The sequence below is a fragment of the Neofelis nebulosa genome, chromosome 1, assembly GCF_028018385.1.
Source record: "Neofelis nebulosa isolate mNeoNeb1 chromosome 1, mNeoNeb1.pri, whole genome shotgun sequence".
Lineage (NCBI taxonomy): Eukaryota > Metazoa > Chordata > Mammalia > Carnivora > Felidae > Neofelis > Neofelis nebulosa.
In genome coordinates, this window is record NC_080782.1 from 53,577,175 (window position 1) to 53,604,364 (window position 27,190).

The 27,190-nt window shown below is 35.2% G+C and overlaps 1 protein-coding gene across 2 annotated transcripts in view; it reads left to right on the top strand.

The window, feature by feature from the left end:
• The first annotated feature begins 10,199 nt into the window (after window positions 1–10,199).
• Window positions 10,200–27,190, top strand: part of GABRG2 (gamma-aminobutyric acid type A receptor subunit gamma2) — a 116,575-nt gene continuing 99,584 nt past the window's right edge. The window contains exon 1 of one of the 2 annotated variants that reach the window (XM_058722536.1): window positions 10,200–10,792. In XM_058722536.1, coding sequence (XP_058578519.1) covers window positions 10,686–10,792 — 107 coding nt within the window. In that variant the 5' untranslated portion in view covers window positions 10,200–10,685. The remainder of the gene's footprint in view (window positions 10,793–27,190) is intronic. The other variant, XM_058722544.1, reaches the window with a different exon arrangement.

Consider the following 27,190-nt stretch of genomic DNA (forward strand, 5'->3'; position numbering starts at 1 on the left):
GCATGGAGAGGCAGAGAGAGACGAAGACGGAAAATCCCAAGCAGGCTCCGTGCTGTCAGCGCAAAGCCCAATGTTGGGCTCGAACTCACAGTCCATGAGATTGTGACCTGAGCCAAAATCATGAGTCAGACACTTAACTGTCTGAGCCACACAGGCACCCCTACCAAAGGATTTAATTTTAATTTTAAAAATTAATTAATTTTAAAAATTAGAAAGTTTTAATATTAAAATTAATTAATTTTTAAATTAAAAATTTTTAATTTGAAAATTAAAATTTTTTAAAAAATGAAATCAATCATTTAAAAGCTGGTTGACCTTTCAACTGAACAACAAAAACAAAAAGAATGAAATTAAACTGATTTGAAGAATGCCATAAATTATCATTATAATTATTTGCTGTTATTTTTATTTGTCCTTATTTTCCCCTGTGGTTTAAAATCTTCTTGTATGGGGTACTTGATTCTGGAGGCAGTAACAGGGAGTTCAAACTGTATACAGCTTCAGGCCTGTCTGCCCCACCAGTCCTATCCACTAACATTGCCACACTCAATGGCACTCTTGTGACTCCAGAGTCTAAAAGAAAATCCCTGGGAGGTCCATAATTAGCAATGAGAGACATTAGCCTGGGAAAAGTCTGCTTTACTGTGTCATGATTGCCTAGAACATCTGAGAATCATTACAAGGTAATTCACAGCATTGATCAAGTGCTTACATGGTGTGCCATGGTAAGTATATGTTGAGAATGCTTGTAATTTTCAGACCATAGTTTTGATATTAAAAAAAATATATATACGCTGTGATTTTGAAAGAATGGCCAACTTGGCATTCTTAACATTTATGCATTGTTATTACAAATGTAAATGGACTCATTTCTGGAGCATGCTTTATAAGATTCAACTTTTAGATTTTAGCAGATACTCATTGAACACATACCATGTTCCTGGTTCTCTTCTAGGTGGTGGATAAAGTGCACTGAAAATCAAGCAAGCAAATGCCCTGTTGTCATGGAGAACTGATGTTTTTATGTGATGGCAAGAGCATTCCAAGGAGATGAAGATAAAAGTGGAGACGCCCTTTGAGGCTCAGACTGCAGAACTCACACATCTGTACATTCTATTGGACAAAGCAAATTCAAGGTCAGTCCAAATTCAACTATGGGGACATAGAATCTTCCTCAGAATGTGGCTTGTCTAGTACCCTGAGCATTGAGGTACTTTGAGTTTCCCAGGAGACAGAAGGAGACTGAGATTGAGATAATAAAGCCAAACTTTTTTTTTTTTTAATGCAAGAACATAGACATCGACCCTGTGAATGTCATGCTGTAATTGAGGGAGATAAATCTATTCGGAGGAACTATAGATACTCCTTCCACGCCACTACCCTCAAAATGCTATTGGAACCATAGGTTGCTGAATGTTAGAACTGAAAAGATCCATCTATACCACACGTATCATCCCGTATTTTATTGATGAGAAAATAAGTCCTAGAGAAATGAAGTGAATTTCCTAACGTCACAGTTGATAGAACCAAGATTCCTGACTCTGGACTCTATGCTTTCTGTATTACAACATAATGCTTCTCAAGTTTTAGAGAAGCCCATAAAAACTGTCGCTTTTTAAACTGCCATCATGTCACTCAGAAACTGCATGCAAACGTGCTTAAGAGTTCAGTTTCTTAAATCAGATTGCCTGGGTTTAATATTTGCTCTGCCATGGACTGTATAACCAGTCTGTGTGTTATTAAAGGCAAATAATTGAACCTCCCTAAACTTTAATCTTCCCTTGTGGAACACTGCAATGGTAATGGTTCCTGCCTTGTGGTTTTTTTAGGAAGATCAACCAATGTCACACAGCACAGTTCCTGATAAAAATTATGCCTTTTGATAAGGATACTACTTATTTTATCCATAAAATTTTAAAATTAAAGTGAAATTAACATATAGTGAAATGCTTAGGTTTTAACTGTGAATTTCATAAATTTTATCAGTAGATAAACCTGTCTACTAACCTTCCTAATCAAGATATAGAATATTTCCTTTATCCCAGAAATCTCTCCTGTGCTTCAATTAGCACTTATTATAGTCAAACTTTGTTCTGATTTTAGTCATATAGACTTATTTTGCTGACTCTGAAGATCATATAACTGGAATGTTTGTTTATTTATTTATTTATTTATTTATTTATTTAGTCCTGGCTTCTTTTGCTTAACATATTTTTGAGACTCAACTATGTTACTGAATGTATATATGTATGTGTGTATATATATTTTATTTATTTATTTTTATTTTTTTGGGAGGGGGGAGAGAGAGTACAAGCAGGGGAAGGGCAAAGGGAGAAGGAGAGAGAGAGTCTTAAGCAGGCTCCATCCTTAGTGCAGAGCCTGATGCAGGGCTCAGTCTCATGACCCTGAGATCATGACCTGAGCTGAAATCAAGAGTAGGGCACTCAACCAATTGAGCCACCCAGGAGTCCCTGTGTGTATGTGTGTGTGTGTGGATGTATGTATGTATGGATAGATAGATAGATAGATAGATAGATAGATAGATAGATAGATATAGATACGTGTTTATATATATGTGCATGTGAGTAAGTGGCTTTTAAGATTATTGCTAAGAAATTTATTTTTCCATTTTTTAAATATGGCATGGAATCTGATTATTCATTCTTCTGTTGATTATATTTAGATTGTTCCACATCTAATACATCTTCAACACAATTCTTGTATAGGGCTTTTGGGGGGACATACATTTTTATTTTTATTTGATAAAATATCTTGATGTAGAATCACTTGGTCATATGGTAAGCAGAAGTTTACCATATGTAAGAAACTGCTAAAATTGTTGTACCATTTTACATTTTCACCAGAAAAAGAATGAGTTTTGGTTGCTCTCCACCTTCTAAAATTTTGGCATTGCCGGTTTTGTTAATATGAAAAAAATCATTGTGGTTTCAATTCATATTTGGTTAATGAGTACTGACAATGAGAAACTTTTCATGTCTCATTAGATACACATACAATTTTTTCATTAAATGCCTATTCAAGTATTTTGACCATTTTTATTAGGTTATTTGTATTTTCATTCATAAGATGTAGAATTTCTTTTTTTTTTTAACGTTTTCATCTTACTTTTGAGACAGATTGAGAGAGAGAGAGGTTGAGAGAGAAAGAGAGAGAGAGAGAAAGAGAGAGAGATTGGATGAGAGAGCAAGCAGGAGAGGGGAAAGAGATGGAAACACAGAATCTGAAACAGGCTCCAGGCTTTGGGCTAACAGGACAGAGCTCAAAGTGGGGGGTGGGGGTGACTTGAACTCAACCCATGAGATCATGACTTCAGCTAATGTCAGCTGTTTACCAGATTGAGCCACCCAGGTGCCCCAGATTTCTTTCTTTTTTTTTTTTTTCTAAATGTTTATTTATTTAATTTAAGAGAGACAGCACAAGCAGGGGAGTGGCAGACAGAAAGAAAGAGAGGATCCTGAGCTTGCTCCGTGCCATCAGCACAGAGCCCCACATGGGATTGTATCTCATGAGCAGTGAGATCATGGCCTGAGCTGAAATCAGGAGTTGGACACTTAACCAACTGAGCCACCCAGGTGCCCCAAGATGTAGGATTTCTTTATGTATACTGGATACAAGCTCTTTGTTGGATATTTTCATTGGGAATATTTTCTCCCTGTATGTGACTTGACTTTTCTTTTTCTTTCTTTCTTTTTATTTTTTTCTAGTGGAATCTTTAGATAAACAGAAAATTTGATTTTTATGAAGTTCAACTTATCAATGTCATATGTTTAATAATTTTTATACCTTCTCTAAGAAATTTTTCCTACCCCAAAGTCATGAAGATAGTCTTTCTAAAGACCATAATTTTTAGCTTTTGCAAGTATGATAGAATAAAAGGCAAAGATTATTTGAAAAAAAACTTATCCATCTGGAGGCAACCTGGCTGGCACAGTCAATAGACCATGACTCTTAATCTCAAGGTCATTAGGTTTAAGCCCTATGATGGGTGTGGAGCCCTACTTAAAAAATAATAATTATAAGATAAAATTTACCCATTTTTCCAACATTATTGGTTCAAAATATTAATCCGTCCCCTTTAAAATGGCTTATCTTTGTTGAAAGTCAAATGAATATGTATATGTAGAACTCATTAATTGATTCTTTTTGCTAGCTACTGAAGCCAGAAGCTTAGATAATTAATTTTAATTTTTCTTCTTTTCTATATATATACAATTATAAATTTTCTCCATATCCTGCTTTAGCTCCACAAAACAAATTTTGATATGTTGTACTTTCATGTGTTTTGAAGCAAATGTGGTTTCCTCTTTGATCTATGAATTATTTAGACATATATTGTTCAATTGTCACAGTTTTTGGAACTTTTCTATTATTGTTTTCCAATTGAATTCTTTTGTTGTAAGAGAATATATACTATAAGCTTTCAAAATTTTGAAATTTACTGAGGTTGTTTAATGAATATTTCATAGTTATGCACATTGGTTAATTTACTCTATAATTATTGAGCATACTGTTGTATAATTGTGAAGTCAGAAGACTTTTAATATTGCCAACTAGGACTGTGGGATAGATCTATTTCTCCTGTCAGTCATTGCTTCATTTTATTTTTAGCTCTATTATCAGGTGTGTAAAATTTTCTAATTTTTATGTCTTCTTTATGAATCAATCTTTTTGTCATTATAATAAATAGCACTTTATATCTTCTTTTTTTTTTTCAACGTTTTTTTTTTTTTATTTTTATTTTTTTTTATTTATTTTTGGGACAGAGAGAGACAGAGCATGAACGGGGGAGGGGCAGAGAGAGAGGGAGACACAGAATCGGAAACAGGCTCCAGACTCCGAGCCATCAGCCCAGAGCCTGACGCGGGGCTCGAACTCACGGACCGCGAGATCGTGACCTGGCTGAAGTCGGACGCTTAACCGACTACGCCACCCAGGCGCCCCACTTTATATCTTCTAATACTCCTTGTATTTATATCTATTTTCAGCCAGCATTTTGCTATTTGTATTCTCCTTATCTTGTTATTTCCTCCCCATTCTGTAATTTTCTGCCTTCTTTTGCATTCATGAATTATTTTTTAGTATTTGGTTTTAATTTCTCTAATGATTTTTAACTATATCCTTTTGTAGTATTTCCAGGGGTGCTTTAAGGGTTGCCGTATTCATCTTTAACCTATCAGTCTATTTATAGTTGCTATTATGTCACTTCATGAAATGGAAGAAGCTTGGAACAGTGTAATTTACTTAACCCCATCTCTGAGATACTTTGTGCTATTATACACATATGTGTTATTAACTCCAGAATGAGCTGTTATAATATTTGCATTAAAATTCTGGTCTCTTGGGGTGCCTGGATGGCTCAGTCAGTTAAGCAACCAACTCTTGGTTTCAGCTCAGGTCATGATCTCACCATTCGTGAGTATGAGCCCTGCATTGGGCTTCACAGTCAGTGCCTGGGACTTTTTCTCCCTCTCTCTTTCTCTGCCCCTCCCCAGTGTGCACAAGCACTCTCTCTGAAAATAAATGAAAATAAACAAAAAGAAAGAAAGAAAAAGGTCTCTTTTCCATGAAACACAATAAGGTATGTGTTTTTTTTTTTTCTCACATATTAACCATTTTCAACACTCTTCACTTGTGTAGATCTGGGTTTCTATATGGTTATCACTTTCCCTCAGCCTGAAGAATTTACTTTATTAATGCTGTCGCAGCTCTGCTGGTGACAAATTCTCTCACCTTTCATTTATTTGAAAATGTCTTTTTTTTATGGGGGGTTCACTTTTGAAGGATCCATTTACTGGATGTAGAATTCTATATATACTTTTTTTTCAGCACTTTAAAGATGTCACCCACTGTTTCCTGCCCCAAACTGTTTTGATCAGTCAACCATCATTGCAGTGTTAACCTCTAGCAATTAAAGTCTTTCACTGTTCTCTGAATATTTTCAAAATATTCATTTAATCTTTAGATTTTATATGTGTGATTATAAAGTTCCCAGGGGTACTTTTCATTATGTTTACTCTGCTTGGAGTCCACTGAGCTTCTTGGATCTATAATAAATTTTTTATTACCAATTTTCGGAAATCTTTTGGCAATTACTACTTTAAATATGTTTCTGCTTTACTTTCTTCTCTTTCTACGATAGCTTATTAGGAGGCTTGAGACTGTCACACAGATTTTAGTAGCTCTTTTAAATTTTTTTCAATATTTTTTTCTGTGATTTTTATGTCAGATAATTTTTATTAATCTATTTTTAATTCTACTGATTATTGCTTCCATTCTGCAATTGTCAGTTATTAAAACCCATACCTTTCAGGTATTATACATTTTGGTCTAGAATTTTCTATTTTTTAAAGTAGTTTCTATTTCTTTGCTGAGAGTCCCTCCTGTACACTCACTGACCATATAACTATCATGATAAAATTAGTTGACTGAATATCCCTTATTTGCAAATTACATCTCAGGTTTTGTTTATATTGAATGCTATTTTTAAAAAATATGTGTCCTATTATCCTGTATGTATAAGACTTAGAATGTCTTTATTTTTTTATCATGAATCAAACAATTTTACTATGTATCAATACAATTTCTATGTTATCAACATTCTGATTTTTAATAGTCCTCTGAAGAATGTTGATTTTTGTTTTATTAGGAGTTAAATTATTGACAAATGACCTTCATCTTGGGCAGGATTAGTTCTATATTGTTTTCAGGTTAGTTTCAGTTTTGTCCTTAGGCTTAGAACAAATCCTGTTCCTACAGCAGAGAAGGGTCATGGTCCTTCTAGGGTTTTTAAGAAAAGTGTGATGTATTTATTATGATCCTCTAACTTGGTGGATTGAAATTCCAAACTCAGTCTCTCCTGCACTGAGTGGCAGCTGAAATACTGGCTTAGCTTTTTAAGTCTTTCTGTTTTTAACTTTTCTCCAGGATTTTTGGTGTCTTTCACCCCAAAACAAACATGTAAGGGAAGTTTGCTTACAGATTTTGACTCTTACTTCTCTGTTATTTTTTTTTTCTGTGATTTCCCCCTCAGCTTGAGCAGCTCATGCATCCCCATGTCCTTCTTTGGAAACTCAAACTAATAAGATTGCTGCCTTCTGATTCTAGCCATCCTTTCTGGGGTTGAGGGTTTTCCTGGAATGTGGGACCTCCCATGCTCAAATCAGGCAAATTGGTGGCTAATAGGGACAAGTTGGTCATCCTTTAACCGCCCTCTGTGGAAAAGCCACATAATTGTACATCTCATCCAATTCAGTTTCATCTTTCTGTGGTCAGATGTTCAACACTTTCTGCTTGCTTTGGTAACTTTCTAGTACTTTACACAGTTTGTTTAATATTTTGTCCACTACTTATAATTTTTAGCATGCAGGATGGCTAGCCAATTTCTACATTACCAGGACTAGAACTGCAGTAATATACTTTGATTTCCCAAGTGTTAAGAGATTTGCTATCAACAACCAAACTGGTCCAACTTTTGACCTCATAATTCCTTTTGATAATAATAATAATAATAATGTCAAGTTATTAGTAAAAATAAAACTTTATTCAGAAAAAGTTAAACTGCAAAAAGAATCTCAAACATATTGACAATGGCTTGCTTAGATGACAGAATCAGGTAGTAGTTTTTTTTTTCTGTTTTATAACAATTTTAAAATTTTAATATAAATGCATATTTGCATAGGTATACATATATTATTTACAATGAAAGTATAAGCATCATAATTACCAAATAATGGTTATTTAAATATGTGTTATAAACATATTTTCTTAAAAATGGGCAAGAATAAATGTAACTAAAAGGTAATTAAAAAATAAATTAGTGGATAAGGTGTCTTCCAAATACCAGTGAATATAATATGTATTGCAAATCTTAGAAAATATATTAAAATAATTTTCTTCAGAGTACTCACCAGACAGGAAAGGTCCTGAGAGGTAAACTGAAGCCTAGCCAGGAATAGGGCAGGTAAAATTGTATACAAATGCTATAAAAAATTTTAAAAAAGTAAAATTTCACAGATTCTTTTAATATGCTGAAAGGTGTTCCATTATTAAAATAGATTAGAATTTACAGAGACTGTTATGATACTGATAAGGGATCAATATATGAATTACTACTTTGGGAATATGATAGCATTCATTCTCTCAGGTTAATATGCTCGTCACTAAACTCAGGAGAAAAAAACCTTAAGATGCAAAATTGGAAATATAGAAGACAGAATTGTCACATCAATTTTTCATGTGCTATAAACAATATTTGCAAGCTAATGGCCTACATATGTTTGGTGTGGCTTCCTTTGTGTTTTAAAAATGGGAACATTTCTCATAATTTTATTTCCATTTCCTCTGGCAACTCTAACTAGAACAGAGCAGTGGCAACTCCATTCAGAAGGGGTGTGAACACTTCAATGTGTATCATTTCCAACCCTTAAGTTATTCAGAAACACAGCCCTTTTCTTTCATTTATCTTATTGGCTTGGTTTTGGTAGGCATCTAGCCTTAGCCTACAAAGATACAGTAGGATATCTTCATTAAAAACAGAGATACAGCTGGGGCGCCTGGGTGGCTCAGTAAGTTAAGTGTCCCACTTTGGCTCAGGTCATGATCTCATAGTTCCTGGGCTCGAACCTGATTCCCACTTTAGTCTCTGTGTTGACAGCTTAGAGCCTGGAGCCTGCTTGGGATTCTGTGTCTCCCTGTCTCTCTATACCTCCCTTGCTCATTCTCTCTCTCTCTCTCTCTCTCTCTCAAAAACAAATAAACATCAAAAATTAAAACAAAACAAAGATACAACTATTAACAACCTAGCATCTTTTTGTAAATAAATGTAAACATAAAGAGGGCCAAAGTTCTTCACAGTATAGCAAGGAACAAGAAAATTACAAAGACAGAGATTTATAATTTTTCTCCCTCTATTTTAATAATAATAGAAAGAAGTCACTTGCCTGCTTCCTGTGACTATTGTTTTGACTGGATTCTGTTTAAATGTCATAAAATGAGGCAGATTTTTAAGGCCTTTAGGATTCCAGGTGTGTCTGTTAGACCCTTTTTGCTTCATTGTCAGAATGAATTTCCTCAACTTCTATCAATTCTCTCTGCTTTCCTTGGGCAGAGTTTAGGGTTGTGGTTGGAATATTCTATTCCTCTGCCTCCTGGACTCCTTACTCAAGTTCCCCACCTGGAAGACTTTCTGTAGAAAAGCCACTGGTTTTGAAATGACTCCCTGCTATATGGCAACAAGGCATCTTATTAGTCCTCTTCACCTGTATCTGTTCATAAACATCTTTGCTGTGGTCTGGACTCTACTGGAAACTTGGAACAGTTTTCACTTTCTTTTTATGATGAGTAATGGGGTTTCCTCTGTGGCAGATGAACTAGGATGGCACAGAGGGATATCTCCCATGTATCAGTATCCATGGTAACATTCTAAGCAAGAAGGAAGCATGCTAACACGACTCATCCACCCCAGAAATTTTCAGGATTGTCACCAAGCAGAACAACAACAACAACAAAAAAGGCAATTCCCACACAGTGAATATAAATCTCCTTATATTATTAAATGTCCTCTTGACCTTTCCCCTTTGGCCAACTCTCTTCAAAAAGCAGCCACTATTTTGTGGTCTATATTCTTTACTTAAACAACTATCTCAGTGTAATTATTTTCATCCTTCAAGTGTTTGTGTCTTTACATTTTCACTGGGGAAGGGGAACAAAAAAGGGAGGAGTGAATCCTGGGGAGCGTAGAATTTTTTCTTGTCTTTTAATTCTATCAATGTTTTCTCCCTTCATTCAAATGGAAAATTCACCAAATCTGTTTCCCTACAGGGAGATTTAGAGAGAAACGGTCATTCCTCCCCCATCCCCCACTTCTGCCCCTCCTCCTCCTACAGTGTAACCGTGACTTCTAAGACTTCACGATTTTAATAAGGATTCTTGGCAGATCTGATGAGACAAACCTTCTGTCACTGGTGATATAGTTTAGGGGCTTGCTAAAGCATCTCTCGTTCCCATGAAAGTCAGTCTTTGCATGCTTGTGTGTGCAGTAAGGAGTTTAAAAGCGCTGGGAAGACACCACGCATGTGTTAATTCGTGCTGCAGCAGCGTGCATCACTTCCACTTTGACCTCATAGTTAATCTGCGTGATAGTTAATTGCGCAGAGACTCTTTGATTTTTTTTTAAATTTCTTTTAAACACACACACACACACACACACACACACACACACACACACAGCCTTAGCCCTGCCTGCCCTCACTAAAAGAAAAAAATCAAAACAGCAAACAATTAATCCTAAAACGATGGACCGGGGGAGTATGTGTAAGTGTCAGGGGCAGGAGTATGTGTAGAGTGTGCGCGCATCTCTCTCCCTTATTTGTCTCGGTGTGCGTCTCTCCCTGTACCCTCCCCCTGCCTCAAATACATTATTCCCCTAGTCTTGGAAGCCGCTCCCGGAGCTGACGCTTTGATGGTATCTGCAAGCGTTTGTGTTGATCTTATTTCTGCCCCCTGAATATTAATTCCCAGAGCTGATGGCAACACAGCATCTCAGTGAAGGGACCTACTAGAGGCAGGTGGGGGGAGCCACCATCAGATCATAAGCATAATAATAATACAAAGGGGAGGGATCCTTTTGCACCCAAGAGGCTAGAGGCAGAGGAGGAAAAAAAGCGATGAGTCCGACAAATATATGGAGCACAGGAAGCTCAGACTACTCGACTCCTGTATTTTCACAGAAAATGACGGTGTGGATTCTGCTCCTGCTATCGCTCTACCCCGGGTAAGATGTGCTGTTTTCAGCGTTGTTTTGTTCCGGAGACGTGGGGGAGGGGGAGGGATGTGGAAATCGGGAGACCACCCAGATTTTAAACACTGTTCTGGGATATAGGGTTATAAATGAGGGGAATATGAAAATAGGGGGGCAGAAAAGAGAGGGAGAAAAGAGGAAGGTCACTTTCATTTATTTCTTAATTTTTTTGATTTTATTTGTTTTGTTTTAGAGTAGAAAAGCTAACGTCATGAAGACTTTGTATTTGGGGAGTAGCATTTTGATAATACTGCAATCTGATATGGAGGTGGGCTGAACTGATACATGCCGGCAATTGAGGCCATGTTGGAGGCATTTTGGGTGGGGGGTCTAGAGCAGAAAACTGCAAATGGGATCCTGGATCACACCCAGGAGATGTATGTATGTGGCAGGGAGGGGTTCTGTTCCTGTACACCAAAGTATTGCTTGCTCCTGCACCTGGACATTCTTAAGATCAGTTAGCCAGATTTTCTATTCAGCCCCATTGACCTAGCAGCAGATTCCCTGATGGGCAGACATGGTTCAGCACCAGGGACAGCAGTCCCAGTTAGGGCCAAAAGGAGATTTTTATCTAATCCCATAGGACATCTCTAATTCTATACAGGACATCCCTATAGTGCAGACAGAAGGCCAAGGGAGCCAGAGAGCACTAAAAACCTCTGGGGGTGGTGGGGGGGGGGGGCTATTCTGATTTCTCTACACCCTCCAGGAGGTGGGAGGAGGACTGGGGCATGGGGTGGATAATGTAGTTGATGAATTTATAGAGGATATATGGCTAGAAAAGAGGTGGTCTTGCTGCAGTGTTGAAAAATAAGCTGAACGAAGTAAATGTTAAGCCAAAATTGTGAAGTTATGCATTGATACCTTAAAGCCTTGCTGCACTAAATGGAAAATGGGTAAGGGGAAGATGAATTCCTAAAAACGCTGAGCAATTATATGCTCTGAAGTGCTTTGCACCCAAATTTTCCTGAACTTCATTGCACCAAAAGTATCAGGAGAATATTCTTCCACCTATAGATCATCATTTATCTACACACCTGAATAGCCCCTGGACCTCACGTACACATACCCTCAGGATTTCTAGCCAGGGCCAAAGTCAAGTTAGAAGTCCACTACTTACATTTCTTACTTTCCTCTATACTGTCATTTTGAAGTAAAGCTCTGGAAGAATTACTCTTATCTTCCTCCACCTAGCACCCCACAAAAAGAAGAGAAAAAAACTGGCTATAGAAGAAATCAAGTCATTGCCCTAAGGTTTTTGTGGGAGTTGATACTCTTGTGTAGTAGTTGTGGCAAAAGAAGACAAAAGGCATGAGGGTTAAACTTTTATTTTATTTTATCAAAATTTCTAGTTAACTTCTCTGGTCCTCCATTCTCTAGGGTAGGTATTGGCAGATAAAGATTTCTGATAAAGAAGAGACACAGGGAAAACAAGGAGTGAAAGCCTTTTTTTTTTTTTGGAGTTTTTAAGCAGAGACAGGTTCTGCTTAATTCTTTCAGCACTTTTCATACCTTTGTTCTTTACTATAAAAATAGAATGTGTTTTCATTAAGAGTATAAGATTAGGTAGCTTTCTCAGAAGTGTATACTACCTTTCACTGGAAATTGTTCTATGCAATACATTTGAGTGGAATCCTGGAAAATCATTTTTTCTATTTAAAAATTATGCATATATATTTCTGTTCAGTGTTTTGTGTAGCTCTTAATTTGTCTCAGGAATTAAAGAGTTGATAGTTGCTTATGGATAGAATATCATTCTCATATTGTTACCATTTATGAAACCTGTGGATTGAAATCTAGACAGGACATAGGGAAATATGTCTTTCCTTCCTCTTCATGTCTATCTTAGTAAACAATTTTATAACTAAATCAATGAAGATATTCTTATTTATCTCCAATAGCCTTATTTTAATGAAAAATATATACTTTTATTATTTTTCATAATAGTATCATATTTAACATGCCTTTTTGTTGCCACAGCTCTGACTTTTACAATATTATATAAAAAGTAAAACTTTAGTGATACATTTTAATTTTCAATTCTTTGCTTAGTAGATGAGCTTTTTAGATAGCTCTAAATAATGTAAATAATGTGTAATGTAAACTCTCCAATAGGAGGATTTGCATATTTTCTCAGTAATGAGAGGGAATGGAGTCATTGCAGTTTAGTGCAGAGAATGTGATCAGAGTTTTAGTTTGCTGCAATCTCATAAAAAAAAAAAAAAAGCCATTTGAGTGGCTGAATAGGGCCGGATGGAAATAGAAGCTTTGATGTCTAAAGCTGATTCTAAAGGAGGACAAAAAAGCATCTGGGAAAATGTAGGATCTTAGGAGCCAATTTAAAAGACGTTTGGGGGGTAAATAGTGGCAGTAGAACCACCTAGAAAGTTGAAGGAACTTTAAGAAACAAATATTTAATTGACTTTTTCATTTATATACGTGCAAAGAGTAAGTTTTTACCCCTTATTAAATTGACTAAATTTGTTACGTTGTGTTTATACCAAAGGAAAACAAAGAGGATATAAAGCATTGGGATGAGGATGTTAGCACTTAATATCTCTTCTCGTGTGGGAAATATTAGTTTCTGAAACTCAGAGTTATGTAAACTGTCCTGTATCTTGTTTATAGTGCTGTCATAAGAATCACCTAAAAAACTTACCAAAATGGAGATTCCTGAACCCTACACTGAAAGATTCTCAATCTTTATTTCTGGGATGGATCTCAGGAATATTCACTTTCAATAAGTACCCTAGACCCACATTGAAAAAAAGTGGTATTTACTTTGCTGATTTCTAGAAGTTTATTTATCACCATATTTAATATTTACAAGTGCTTTGATTAATGCTATTTTATTACTCAACTGAGCATAATGAGTCAATTCATATACAGAATTTTTCATTTGTAACATTGGGCATATTATATAAACCACAAAGGATAAGGAATACCTAGAAATAATTTTAGTAAACCCAACTCATGTGTGAGTAAACATTGGCTGAAAAAATAAAATATGCATACATGTGTGAATGTGTGTGTAATTATATTCACAAACTACATACACTCCATGTACAACTTTTCATACATACAGGTTTTAAAACAAATTTTACAATTTTATAAACTCTTTCAATGTAACTACATTTCACCTCAGAGTAAAGATACCCTAACAAGAAAAAAGAAATAGAAATTTTAATGTAATAGAAACTTTTTAGAATAAATAGGAATAAGTGTTAAAAGCAAATATATTTTTATATCTATCAGAATAAAATAAGATTTTTATAACATAATTTTTTCAAGCATAGATTGAATAGACATGAATTTGATTAACTTTTTGATATTAAATGTAACCCCTTACCTTGAAGTTTGAGCACTGAATTTTATTTCATTTATTATTTTTTTATTTTTTTGAGTTTATTTTGAAAGAGATAGAACATGAACAGAGGAGGGACAGACAGAGAGAGAGAGAGAAAGAAGGAGGGAGAGAATCCCAAGCAGGCTCTAGGCTGTCAGCACAGAGCCTGACTTGGGGCTTGAACCTATACGGACCTTGAGATCATAGTTGAAACCAAGAGTTGGATGATTAACTGACTGAGCCACTCAGGTGCCCCACACTGAATTATAAAAGAAGAAAACTGAGTTCAAGACTTGTAAATATTTTCTGTTCTTAGCTGTTCCCTGAACAGAAATGCTTCAGGTGACTCTTACGGTGAGCTGCTAAAGATTTTGACCCATAACCAATTTTTTCATAGTTTTAACTTTAACAGGCTATGATCCTGCTTTTAGAGAGGATCTTGTGATTCTTCACTATAACCCTGTTTGTTAACAGAATTCATCTCTAGCTACAACCTTATTCTTTCCTATATTTCTAAATCCTCCACTTGGTTTTATTTAGAAGAAAAATAATTTCCTCAGCATAGTTAATTGCTTAGTTGTAGGTGTAAAATTTCAAACAGTCTACCCTGGAGCAAACATGTACCTGGAAAAAAAAGAAAAAAGAAAAATATGATCACCCAGTATTTCTCAAAATCCAGCTGCCCATCACCATCTACACAAAATATTTGACTTATAGGCAAGAATTTAAGAATTGGCTTTTAATTTAAATAGTTACATAAATGTCTGTCTGATATCTTAGACTTCATTTAGAATAATCTCCTCAAAATATTTGAACTACAGAATACTTAATGATACAGGTCTCTGTTCTATACACTTGAAATTTGCTTCCATGTCAAAAAATTTTCAAGTTGGGAGTGCCTGGGTGGCTCAGTTGGTTAAACATCCGACTTTTGATTTCAGCTCAGGTCATGATCTCACAGTTCATGAGTTCAAGCCCCACATTGGTCTCAGTGCTGGTAGCATGGAGCCTGTTTGGAATTCTCTCTCTCTCTCTGTCTCTCGCTCTCAGTCCCTCTGCTCCTCCCCACTTGCACTGTCTCTGTCTCTCTGAAAATATATAGACTTAAAATTTTTTAATGTTTTTACTTATTTTTGAAGGAGAGAGAGAGACAGAGCATGAGTGGGGGAGGAGCAGAGAGAGAGGGAGACATAGAATTTTAAGCAGGCTCCAGGCTCTAAGCTGTCAGCACAGAGCCCGACTTGGGGCTTGAACTCACGAACTGTGAGATCATGACCTGAGCTGAAGTCGGACGCCCAACTGACTGAGCCACCCAGGTGCCCCTGAAAATAAACAAACTTAAAAAAAAAAGAATTTTTCAAATTGAAGGGAAATAATGTTAACTTTGGAGACTTTATCTTTGTTGTAAATATGTTAGTAGGGCTCTGGCTCCTTGTCACTGCCACAGTTTCCTAGCCATTCCAAAACGGGCTTTTCATTGTTGAAATACAAGTAGACTTTGCTGGAATGACACATACTTGTTTTTTTAAATGTTTTTTTTTTTTAACATTTGTTTATTTTTGAGAGACAGAGAGAGACAGAGCACAAGTGGGGAGGGGCAGAGAGAGAGGGAGACACAGAATCGGAAGCAGGCTCCAGGCTCTGAGCTGTCAGCGCAGAGCCGGATGTGGGGCTCGAACTCATGAACAGCCAGATCATGACCTGAGCCGGAGTCAGACACTCAACCAACTGAGCCACCCAGGTGCCCCTGGAATGACACATACTTGTAATTGAAGGGGAACAAGTACATATTGGTCTTACTACATAGACTTTGGTTCTACAACCAAACTTGTGTTCATGGCAGGGTTTCAATGATTACAAAGGATCTTTGCTTAAAAGTATTCTTGTTTTCCCCACTATTATTTTATTTGCTATTCATATAGTTTTCCTTATTAATGGGTGGAGAGTGTAATGCCAGTGCTACTTATTTAGCATTTACATGGCATTTTATCTATAGAGTTATACAATGATTTTTTAATGATATAGAATTATTACCATATTTTGCAATCTTATCACAATACTATAGGGATTAATATGATTTGGAGTTAAATTTTATTTTTACTCCAAGCCACTAATGTGTAACTTAAAGAAGGGTTTTTTATTTTCTTTTAAAGGATATTTATTCTCCAGAATATGGGAGAAATGAATAGCAAACAACCCTCCCAGTAAAGTCAACTAGAGAGGCCTTTCATATCTCAAAACAATCCAAGTCTTTTCTTACCATTAGAAAGCAAAAGGGTGGCTATACTTGTGTAGTTTGGATTATTGCCCTAAGAATGTGATTAGAGGAGTTTTAATCCTGCTGTACAACTAATATTCAAGAAGACTCAGACTAGTCCCTTAACTTCTCCATATCTCATTTCCTACAGCTTTCACAAAGAAAATATTATTTTCCTTATCAAACTCATGAGACCAGAGAAAAGAATGTGCATGCAAAAATTCTCAGAAAAAAAATAAAGCCCCAGTTTCTAGGTGTAAGTTCATACTCCTCTGGAAATTAAAGCTTAAGCACTTTGATATTAAGCTATCATATGCCAAAGTTAATTAAGCAGTTGCTTGTATGATTGAGGTGATTAAAATGTCAACCTTAAATATTAACATATTGAACATAGATACCCAGATATTGAAGTAGTAATATTATTTCTGCTTGAATATTTAGTTTAGTTGCCTCGATTTCGTCTTTCATTATTTTTTTCCTAAGGATTTTTGTAGATCTTTAATTTCATGTCTTCTCTTAGGAGATGATACTTAAAATTTGCCTGAACCTCCCAATAACAGATTTATTGAACTTGCTATGTACAGCCTAGAAATTGTTTCTCTTCAAACCTCATCTGTTGAATCTCTTTTCCTCACACCTGGACAATATCTAAGACAAATCCTAAAAGTTTTCTCTTTATTTTAGACTTTAGAATAATCTTGTTTTTAGGTATTAAACTCTCATCTAAATTGATCTTTCAACCTCCCAGTGAGTTTTGTTTTGTTTTTTCTTCTATTCTTTTGATCAGGCTTGACCTAGGATTTGGCTTGTTATGCTTGTTTTTGACTATTTTTTGTTATGCTGTTTTTGTTATGCTTGTTATGCTGTTATGCTTGTTATGCTCTTGTTATGCTGTTTTTGACTATTTTTTGAGATTGGAGTGGAAAGATAGAAGATAATTAAAGGAGGAGAAAGATCTTAATTAGTATTATCTGGGTGACAGATACCTAAATATTGAATTATTCTTTCATGGGGAGATTGGATGGGTTCTATGAAGATACCCTCTTTCTCCTCCCCACTTTTGGGGACCTATAGCATCACATTATTCCCTGACATGAGTTATACTATATGATGGCTGATGTTGGATGACACCCCTTCAGCTCCACTCCAAAATATATCCACCCTGATTCCCTGCTAGCATCATCTCACCAGATAGACAGTTTTTAAAGACAATTCCAAGATGATTTTGTTTTGTTTTGGCATTCATTTGTTTTGGCATTCATGGGAAGGGCAGAGAGGAGAGGGAGGGAGAGAGAGAGGGAAGAAGGAAGGAGGGAAGGAGTGAGGGAGGAAGAAAATATGAACTGATAGACTTAGCAAACTCCCTGTCAGATTCTGGAAGTGAAGATCTTTCTAACTCTTTTCACTATTGGGTCATTCAAACAAGCCTATTACCTTTAGACTTCTTCAGGAAAGAATCAGGCTAGTCATTTAGACTCTTCAGATTATAGAGAATAAAGGCCAAATTTACCTAAGAGTTCTCTATCCACTCTGTTTCAGAGAGCACTAAAGCAGGTATGCAATTTTCTGTTTGGGGTAGGGATAGCAATTGCCCTCCTTAGTTTTCTCTCACAGTGGACATCTATGAGTGGATTTTGTGACTTCTTTTTTAATTGTCTTGAGATAGAAGTGGAACAAGTACCTCCATGGGAGGAGGGGATATGAAATTGCACAGCTCTTTCTACTCATAGGCCAATAACCTTCTTCTGTAAGAACACCTCTGTCATTGATTCCTTACACATCTGTTATGTGGCTCCAAACTGGGAAAAGGAAAAGGAATCCATGACCTGTTTTAGCCTTCTCTAGCAAGGTCTGCCTCTTTTTGGTGCCTAACAGATTTGTATTAAATGAGATCCTAACACTTCTTGCCATTTTTTCTCTGTTCTCGACATTGGTCGTGACAACAGGGAAAGTATATTTAATATTCTGTTCCCAGGGCGCCTGGGTGTTTCAGTCATTAAGTGTCTGGTCTGACTTGAGATCAGGTCACTATCTCACAGTTCATGGGTTTGAGCCCTGAGTCAGACTCTTTGCTGACAGCTCAGAGCCTGGAGTCTGCTTCAGATTCTGTGTCTCCCTCTCTTTCTGCCCCTCCCCCTCCCCCGCCTATTCTCTCTCTCTCTCTCTCTCTCTCTCTCTCTCAAAAATAAACATTAAAAAAATTTTTTTAACTAAAAACTTCTGTTACCTTTGCAATATTTCTTCCAAGTATCCACTGGCTAGTTCACCTACTTCAAGTCTTTTCTCAAATATTACTTTCCCAATGAGGCCTACACTGATTATTCAATGTAATGTTGCAAACAACCCTCAACCTTGTACTCAAAATTCCACTTATCCTCATCTATGTTTGATCCTTCCTTATACTTCAAGCCTTAAGTAATTAAGCAGATAATTTTATTATATGTTGCTTACAGGTTTATTATTTTTTACTTTTCATTTTCTGCCTCCCTTAGCTAGAAGCCAGGATTAATGAAAGCAAGGTTGCTGATTTGTCTACTGATATAACCCAGGCTTTTAGAGAAAGGCTTTGCCCCTAATAGATCTTTAATAATTCTTTTTCAATTAAATAATTAAAAATTCATTTTCTTTTCCCTGAAATTTGTCTTTTTTTATAAAAGGAAGAAAGAAAAGCCTTTTTATTTTCCTAACAGTATCTCACTCTAAATTCAGCATATGCAGCTGCCAGTAAAAACAAAAAAGCAAATAGGTCCTGTAGTGTAATGTAGTCCTTAAAGAACATAAGCTATGGAGCCACACTTAACCAGAATTCCAATTACTATCCCTACCATCACTTGATGGCTCTCAGCCACCTTCATGTAGTCTTAGTGTCTTCAAATAAAAAAAGGAAGACAATAATTTTACATAAGATTATTTTGTGTAGTAATTGATATGATACGTGTAAAGGGCTTCACACATGTTAATCATCCCTTGTATGTTGTCATTTTTGTTATTGTTTTTGTTACTTCTATAGGGTCTATTTCCTGGGGATATTCCTAGAAGCAGAAGTGTCTTCTCCACCTCTGTTAAACTCCAAATTTTAGGAGAGTGCAGAAGAGAGTTTCTTAATAAAAATTCTCTAGTTCTTTAGTCTCCTACCTTAACTTGTATAGGAAAAGAAAATAGGGGAGAGGTCCCCGAGTTTGTAGAATGCCTATGCTAATCATTGATTTTAGATCATTATTATAAACTTAATATTTCTAACAGATGTCAATTAGATGCCAATATAATAAGAAAATATATGCTAACATATGAAACTTCTTGAAGATAGCTTCCTTAATGATATGCAAAGGAACATCTTTTTCCAGAGATAGTGTGACACCACTGTCTTTTAGTTTCTGAGCAAAATTACTCAACCCATTTTTCAGAGCAAACCCATGTTGTTGTCCAGCAAACCCTGGAGAATAAGGAGGAAGGAGACAATCCAAGCTGATATTTTGCTATTAAGTGTCATGACTAACTCATGTTTTTCTTTGTGCCTAATAGGTATGATCATAGAATTAAACTCAACATTATCTGTTGTGTAGGGTACTATATCTGTCACCCAAAGTATCGTTCTGATTCCAGTTTTGCTATCTTAGTAATTTACCACCCAGCAAAGAGACTTTCCTTGTATCAAATATATTATTTAAATAAAGACAATTGGGATGTAGTAAAATATTCAGAATTTTTTTCAAATGTATCCACTATTATAACCATCCCTCCTACACACACACACACACACACACACACACACACACACACAGGTTTTTAATATATATTACTTTCCATCACACCTGTAGATTTTCTTGTGCTCCTTTCCAACTAGCTACCTGTCTACTCTCCCTTTCCTCCCTTCTTGTAGTCTCTCTTGTGGCTTTTCTCACCATAGACTTTTTTTTTCCTGTTCTAGAACTTGATAGTGATGAAATCAACAGGTTGTACCTAGCTGCTTTTGCTAAACATAATGTTTTTTGAGACATAATAATGTTGCAGATATTATGAGTTCCTTTTTATTGTTAAGAATCCATGGTATGAATTACAGCATGTTTACTGTGTCTTTTCTTGATGTATCCAATTTGAAGCAGTTTGGACAAAGCTGGCAAGGACATTACTGTACAAGTGTTTCTTTGGACCTGTTTCCGTTTCTCTTGGGGGGATTGATGGGACACAGAATTGATTTATTTGTATATTATAAGAAATTATTGGAACAATTTTCTAATGTGTGACAGTTCAAGTTGCTGCAAGCCCTTACAACTTTAGGTATTGTCTGCCTTTGTTTTAGTCACCTATTTCTATATAAGCAGGTATCCAAAGCATATCTTACAAGGTTTCTGAGGATCAGAAATCCAGGGGTGACTTAGTTGGATGATTCTGGTTCACGATCTCTCATGAGGTTGCAATAAAGTTCTTGAACAGGGTTCCAGATATCTGCAGGTTCTGGACAATCCATTCCCAAGTTCACTCCTATATTGATAGGAAGCTCCATTTCCTTGACTGGTGGCCTTTCCATGGTGATGGAGAAGTGGAGTGAAAAGAAAGAAGAGAGAAAGAGAGAATGCACGCTCATGCGTGCAAGAGAGAACTCAAGATAGAAGCCATAGAATTTTGTAATAAAATCTTATAATTATGTACCAATACTATTGCCATGTGGTGTTAGTAACAGAGAACAATCCTGATACACAGTGGGAAAGGTTTAGGTAAAAGTGTGAATGTGTGAATACCAGGAAGATAAGGATCACTGGGGACATGTCAGAAGCTGGTAACTAAAGCCTTTGGGGTTTTAACCATTATAGTGGGAGTAAAGTTGTACCTATTCAGGTTTTTTTGTTTGTTTTGATATATTTTATTATTGATTTGTAGGAGTACCTTATGAATTATAAATAAAAGTCCTTTGTCAGATATAAGTAGTGAAAATATTTTTCCAGTCTATGGGCTTATTATTTATTGATTAGATGAACAAAATGTTCAATTTTAAAGTATAATTCATCATTGTTTCTATTCTGGTTAGTGGTTTTCTATCCTATCTAAGATATTTGCCTCCCCCAAGTTTGCAAAAATATTTTCATATTTTTTCTAGAGGCTTTGTAATTATAGATTTCTCTTTGATCCATCTCAATTTTTTATTATTTTCATTTAATATGTTAGAGGATGAGATTCATTTCCCCTATACATTTATCCAATGGTCTTAGCCCTATTTTCTGGGAAGATTTTCCTTTTCCTATTGACATTCCTTTGAACTTTGTCAAAATGTTATTAACATGTATGTTGAGGTCTGTTTCTGAAATCTGTTTTCTATTCCATTGGTCTACTTGACTATTCTTAAGTCAGTACCATATAACTTTGGTCATTGTAGCCTTGTAATAAATCTTGAAATAAGGCACTGAATATGAAATAGATCCTTATGTATTTTTCTTTTGCAAGATCTGATTTGTCTATTTTACATCTTTTATATCCTCACATATTTTTAGTAAATTTGTCAACTTATACAAAAACAAACAAAACAAAAATGTCCTGCTGTGTCTCTTTTGAAGTGGTACTGAATGTATAGATCAAGTTAAAAATTATTGACATTTTGACAATGTTAAGTCCTACAATCCATGGGCATGGTTTATCTTTCTTTATGTTTAGGTTTTCTTAAGTTCTTCTCACTAATTATATATTTCAGTGTAGACACTGCACATTCTCCTTAAGTTTATTAAGTATTTTGTCTCATTTTAAGTTATGTTTTTAAATTATTTTCTGTTTATTATTATTATATAGAAAAGCAATATATTTTGTATATTACTTTTATATCCTCTGGTATTTGTTCTAAAAGTTATTCCAGTAGTTCTTATAGGTCCCTTATGATTTTTTATATGCAATATTGTTATCTGCAAATAAAAATAGTTTTACTTCAGGATAACTTATTTTTTTTTAATTTTTTACATTTTATTTATTTTTGAGAGAGAGACAGAGCACAAGGGGGTGGGGAGTGGCAGAGAGAGAGAGAGGGAAAGAGAGAGAGAGAGAATCCGAATCAGGCTCCAGGCCCTGAGATGTCAGCGCAGAGCCTGACGTGGGGCTCAAACTCACAAACCATGAATGAGATCATGACCTGAGCCAAAGTCAGAGGCTTAAGCGATTGAGCCACCCAGGGCCCCCCAGAATGACTTCTTGAAATACAAATATGGTTGTTATATTGCCACATTAACTATTTGCAGTAACTCCCCTAATACCATAAGATCCAGTTGTCTTACGTAGACTTGCAGGTAATATACCATATATTTGTTATACAAAATGGAGACATTTTTATAGTGAAAGGGTATAATTATTAATAATTCTGTCAGGATCACAGGTGCCAGCTGGAACTTTCCCAGGCAAACTGGGCATGTGAATACTCAATATGGTCTTTCATGATCTGATCCCTGAAAACCTCTCGAGTGTCAGCTTCTGATTTTTCATCAGATGCAACTTGACTCTCCCACTATATTTTACTGTTTTCTTTCAAATGCTAGTTTAATTTTCCTATCTCCTTTACACATACTACTTTCAGAGCTCTTCCCTCTCAATTTTCTTTTGAAGATTTTGAAATTCTATAATTCAGAATTTCCATCATTGAGATGTTTTAGGATTGAAGAATATTTTTAATATAAATCTCTTCTATTTCATGGTTAAAAAGGAGAGATCATAGTAAAAGATACTTAACTAAACTAATTCTTATAGTTAAAAGGGTGAAAAATATCCGGTAGTGATACCTTACCTAAATGGAAAAAGAAAACTTCTTAGTCACACCACATGTCACCTCCCCCAAATATTTATATAATACAATAAACAACAAATAAAATGAACTCAATGGACAACATAATGGCCCTGTTGGCCATTAAGTACTCCTTGAAACATGTAACTTTTCAAATACCCTTGTGGTCAACAGGCCATTTACAGAGTTTCTGAGGTCCATGATAAGAGCTCCTTTTTGTAGATATGCTACCATTCCCATATACAGCTCAATTTCTCTGATGAATAAGTATGAAAGTAGACTCTGTAGAGAATCATAATAGGGAGAGAGATATTTTCTCACTAATTTTATTATTTGGACCTCAGATTCCAAGTAATCTCCTAAGCAGAATCTTAGTAGATGTTTAGGTATAAATGAAATTTATCAGAAAAATGCACATAAAGCAGAAGTTTGGAATTAGTGGTTACATACTCTGATTTAGGTGATCTGAATAGTGCCCTTCTTAATTCCTGTTTATTTTGTGAATCACTTTTTGTTTAATCCATAGCCACTTTTTTCCTGGCACTATGCCGGATGCTGAAAAGCATTGAATGAGACAAACCAGTCCTTGCTCTTGTGGAAGTTATTTTCTAGAATAAAGACATGCTTTTAAAAGCAAAACACTATACTATTTATTATATATTATAATTATACTTTTATAAATTTACTTATAGAAAATATTCTATTTTATATTTATTTGTTTCACTTACTGCCTCTGATTTAAGGAAATTGTGTATAACCAGGTAAACATTTCATGCTCAATCATTTTTTTCAACCCATAGGTCCATGTGATTCTGTCCATTTTCTCCTTGAAATAGGCTAACATGGGATGTCATTAGACTCTTGTTGAGCTTTAAATTGCTATGTGAAACGTGAATTTAACAAATGCAAAGCAGACCAATTTCCTCCTTCTTGTCTCCTACTTTCCTGCCATAAATAAATATTTGTTGCATTCCCAATACTTGTTTGGCACTATACTAGGGGATGGAGATAAAACCATGAGAAAAATAGATACCTTCTTAATTCTTATAGACCTTACAGTCTAGGGAAAAACAGTACACAAACAAACTTCAAAGAGAGGTGAGTGTTGAAGAAATAAAAATTTGATATGATGGAGAAAAGAAAAGAATTACTTTAGGTAGAATGGTCAGGAAAGGCCATTCTGACTAATGGATAAGAAATTGAGTTTATATGAGTATTACAAAAATTATCCATGAAAAGATTGAAGTGAAGATGGTTCTTATCATAGGTCACTGCATGTGCAAGGGTCCTGAATGGAGTAAGAACTTGGTGTGATTTAGGAACTAAAAAAAGTCCCAGATGGCTGGAGGATAGTAACTAAGAATGAAAAAGTCAGGACGTAGGATTTAGGAGGCAGAAATCTACTTCCTATTACATGGAGTTGTAGCTTTAGTGAAAAAGTTGAATTATATTCCAGATAAGGGGTTTGTGTCAGGGGAAATGCCTCATATAATAACACCATCATTTTTTTTTCTTAAGGAAGAAGTGTGCCTCTATGATTTGGGGAATGGTAAGAGTTGCAATTTACCTACCAATTCTCAATTGCCTGCAATTAATGAAATTTTTGACTTTAACCTTCCTTAGCGTTATATATAGTAGCGTTCTACAGTTTGCTACAGAATCTTAGTGGGATCAAGAGTTAGTTATTAATTCTGCTATTATGTCAATTATTTGAAGTGTAGTAATTATTTTGTGGCATTGTTATGAACTGATTGCACTATATTTAAATAATGTGTTTAAACAAATATATTTTATAAAGATGAATATTCTGTATCTAGGAAGTAGCAACGATAGTCTCTTATTTCCAAATTAATCAATATGACTTAAAAGCAGTTATTTGGATGACTGAATTTTAGATTTTAAGGGATTCTCCAAGAGCATTAACAAAAGTATACTTATTTCTTATCCATAAAATATGTTGCTGAATGTAATCTGTGAACAAAGCCATGAAAAGTAATATTCCATCTAAAAAGCTGAAAGAAATCCAAATATCATTGTACCAATTTAAAAGGAAATCACATTACCATTTCATTAATAAAATTCCTTTTTCCCCAGAAGATTTTTAAATGTTTAGACTCAATTACCTCATACTTTAGTGTCTGGAAATTTCACAAATATCTCATATCAAAGAATATTTTCAAATGTTCAGTGATTTAAGTTTACAGCATAATAGCTCTTTGTTTCATTTTTAGGTTAACATCAAGCATAACTGACCTTTTTTGGTAGGGAGTTTTATGAATTTTAATACAAACATAAATTCTTGTAATTCAGTGTCAGGATACTGAATTGTTCTATTACTCCCCTTCCCAAAATAACTCCCTCCTACCACCCTTTGTAGTCAAACCATTCTCCCTCCCTTAAATCTTGGCAAAAACTGGTCTTTTATTCATTAGTGTAGTTGTTTTCTTTTGGAGAATATTATATAAGTGGCATCATCTAGTTGACTCCATAAAGTGCTTTTGAGATTCATCTAAGTTATCGAGATGTCAGTAAGCACACACAAAAAGAGGTTCAACTGTCATAGCCATTAAATGTAAATGTACATTACGATACCAGTATACACTTATCAGAATGGGTAGAATAAAAAAAATACTGGCAAGACTAAGGGTTGGTAAGGATGTGGAGCACCTGAAACTCTAATACATTGCTAGTGGGAATAATTGGGCAATTTTGTATAAGGTTAAACATACATACTATTACTCAGCAATCTACTATTTGTATGACAGAATTAAATATCTTATGGAATAATAACTTTAAAAATGGATTACTAGATTATTTTTTTCTGGAATGCTTACACAACATGATCATATTAAGTTTTTCCAGATGAGATGGAAGTTTCTTTTATATTGACTCGAGATTGTACTCTTGACTGAATTAATCAGGACTTTTTCATTGATAGTGATATCACCGAAATGGTAACCAGCAATTTGATCTACTTTGACACCACTGGTGATTGTGTACCTGAGGATACTGGAAAGAATGGAAAGAATACCGTTAGGGAACACATGGAAGTATGGATTCTGTGGGAGTCTCTTTTTGTAGTTTGTGCATTAGGTTATCAGTCTCTTGAAAAAAGTAATAATACACTATCTAGAAAAGACACTAATTGACATTATTATTCCATTAAGGCACTGTACATGATATGAATTCATTATCACCTAAAGCTTTTAACCTTATTTCCTGATACAGGATCTAAGTTTGTTAGTACATAAATGATAAAAACTGGGCTTTCTCTGTTAAAATTTTTAATTTGCCTATGAACCAGCATGACAATTTAAAATGTGCTTAAACTGGGACAAAGTTAGGTTGATTTCAAATTCTATTGGGATTTCTTTTTTTTACATTGTTTGGAATTCTAAGAACGAAAGTAAGTATGGACTCGGTAAAATACATCTACAGAGCCCTTATTCTCATTTTCAGTACAGTTTTTTTTTTTGTTAACATCTACAATACTTTCATAATGATTAATACAAAGTGAATTAATGATTGAATAAAAATTTCTATGATCTGGAGTATTTATAATTCCTAGTTATGTAAATTTACATTATAATGAGATAAAAATGGATTACTTATATAACAGGGATAGGGAAATTGAGGAGGAAAAAAACTGAAAGATAAGACTTGATTAATTTTTTTAACATTTTAATTATTTTTGAGAGAGAGAGAGAGAGAGAGAGAGAGAATGAGCAAAGGAGGGACAGAGAGAGAGAGGGAACAGGATCCATGAAGCAGGCTTCAGGCTCTGAGCTGTTAGCGCAGAGCCTGACGCGGGGCTGGAACCCATGAACCACTGGATCATGACCTGAGCTGAAGTCAGACACTTAACTGACTGAGACACCCAGGTGCCACAGATTTGATTAATTTTTTAAAGTGACTAATAAAACCTTGATTTTAAGAAAATGTTTTAGGCAGGAAGAGCCAAATAATAAAACATTAAGAGTGATCTAGAAGTAACCATGGCCACAGAGAGGGTGT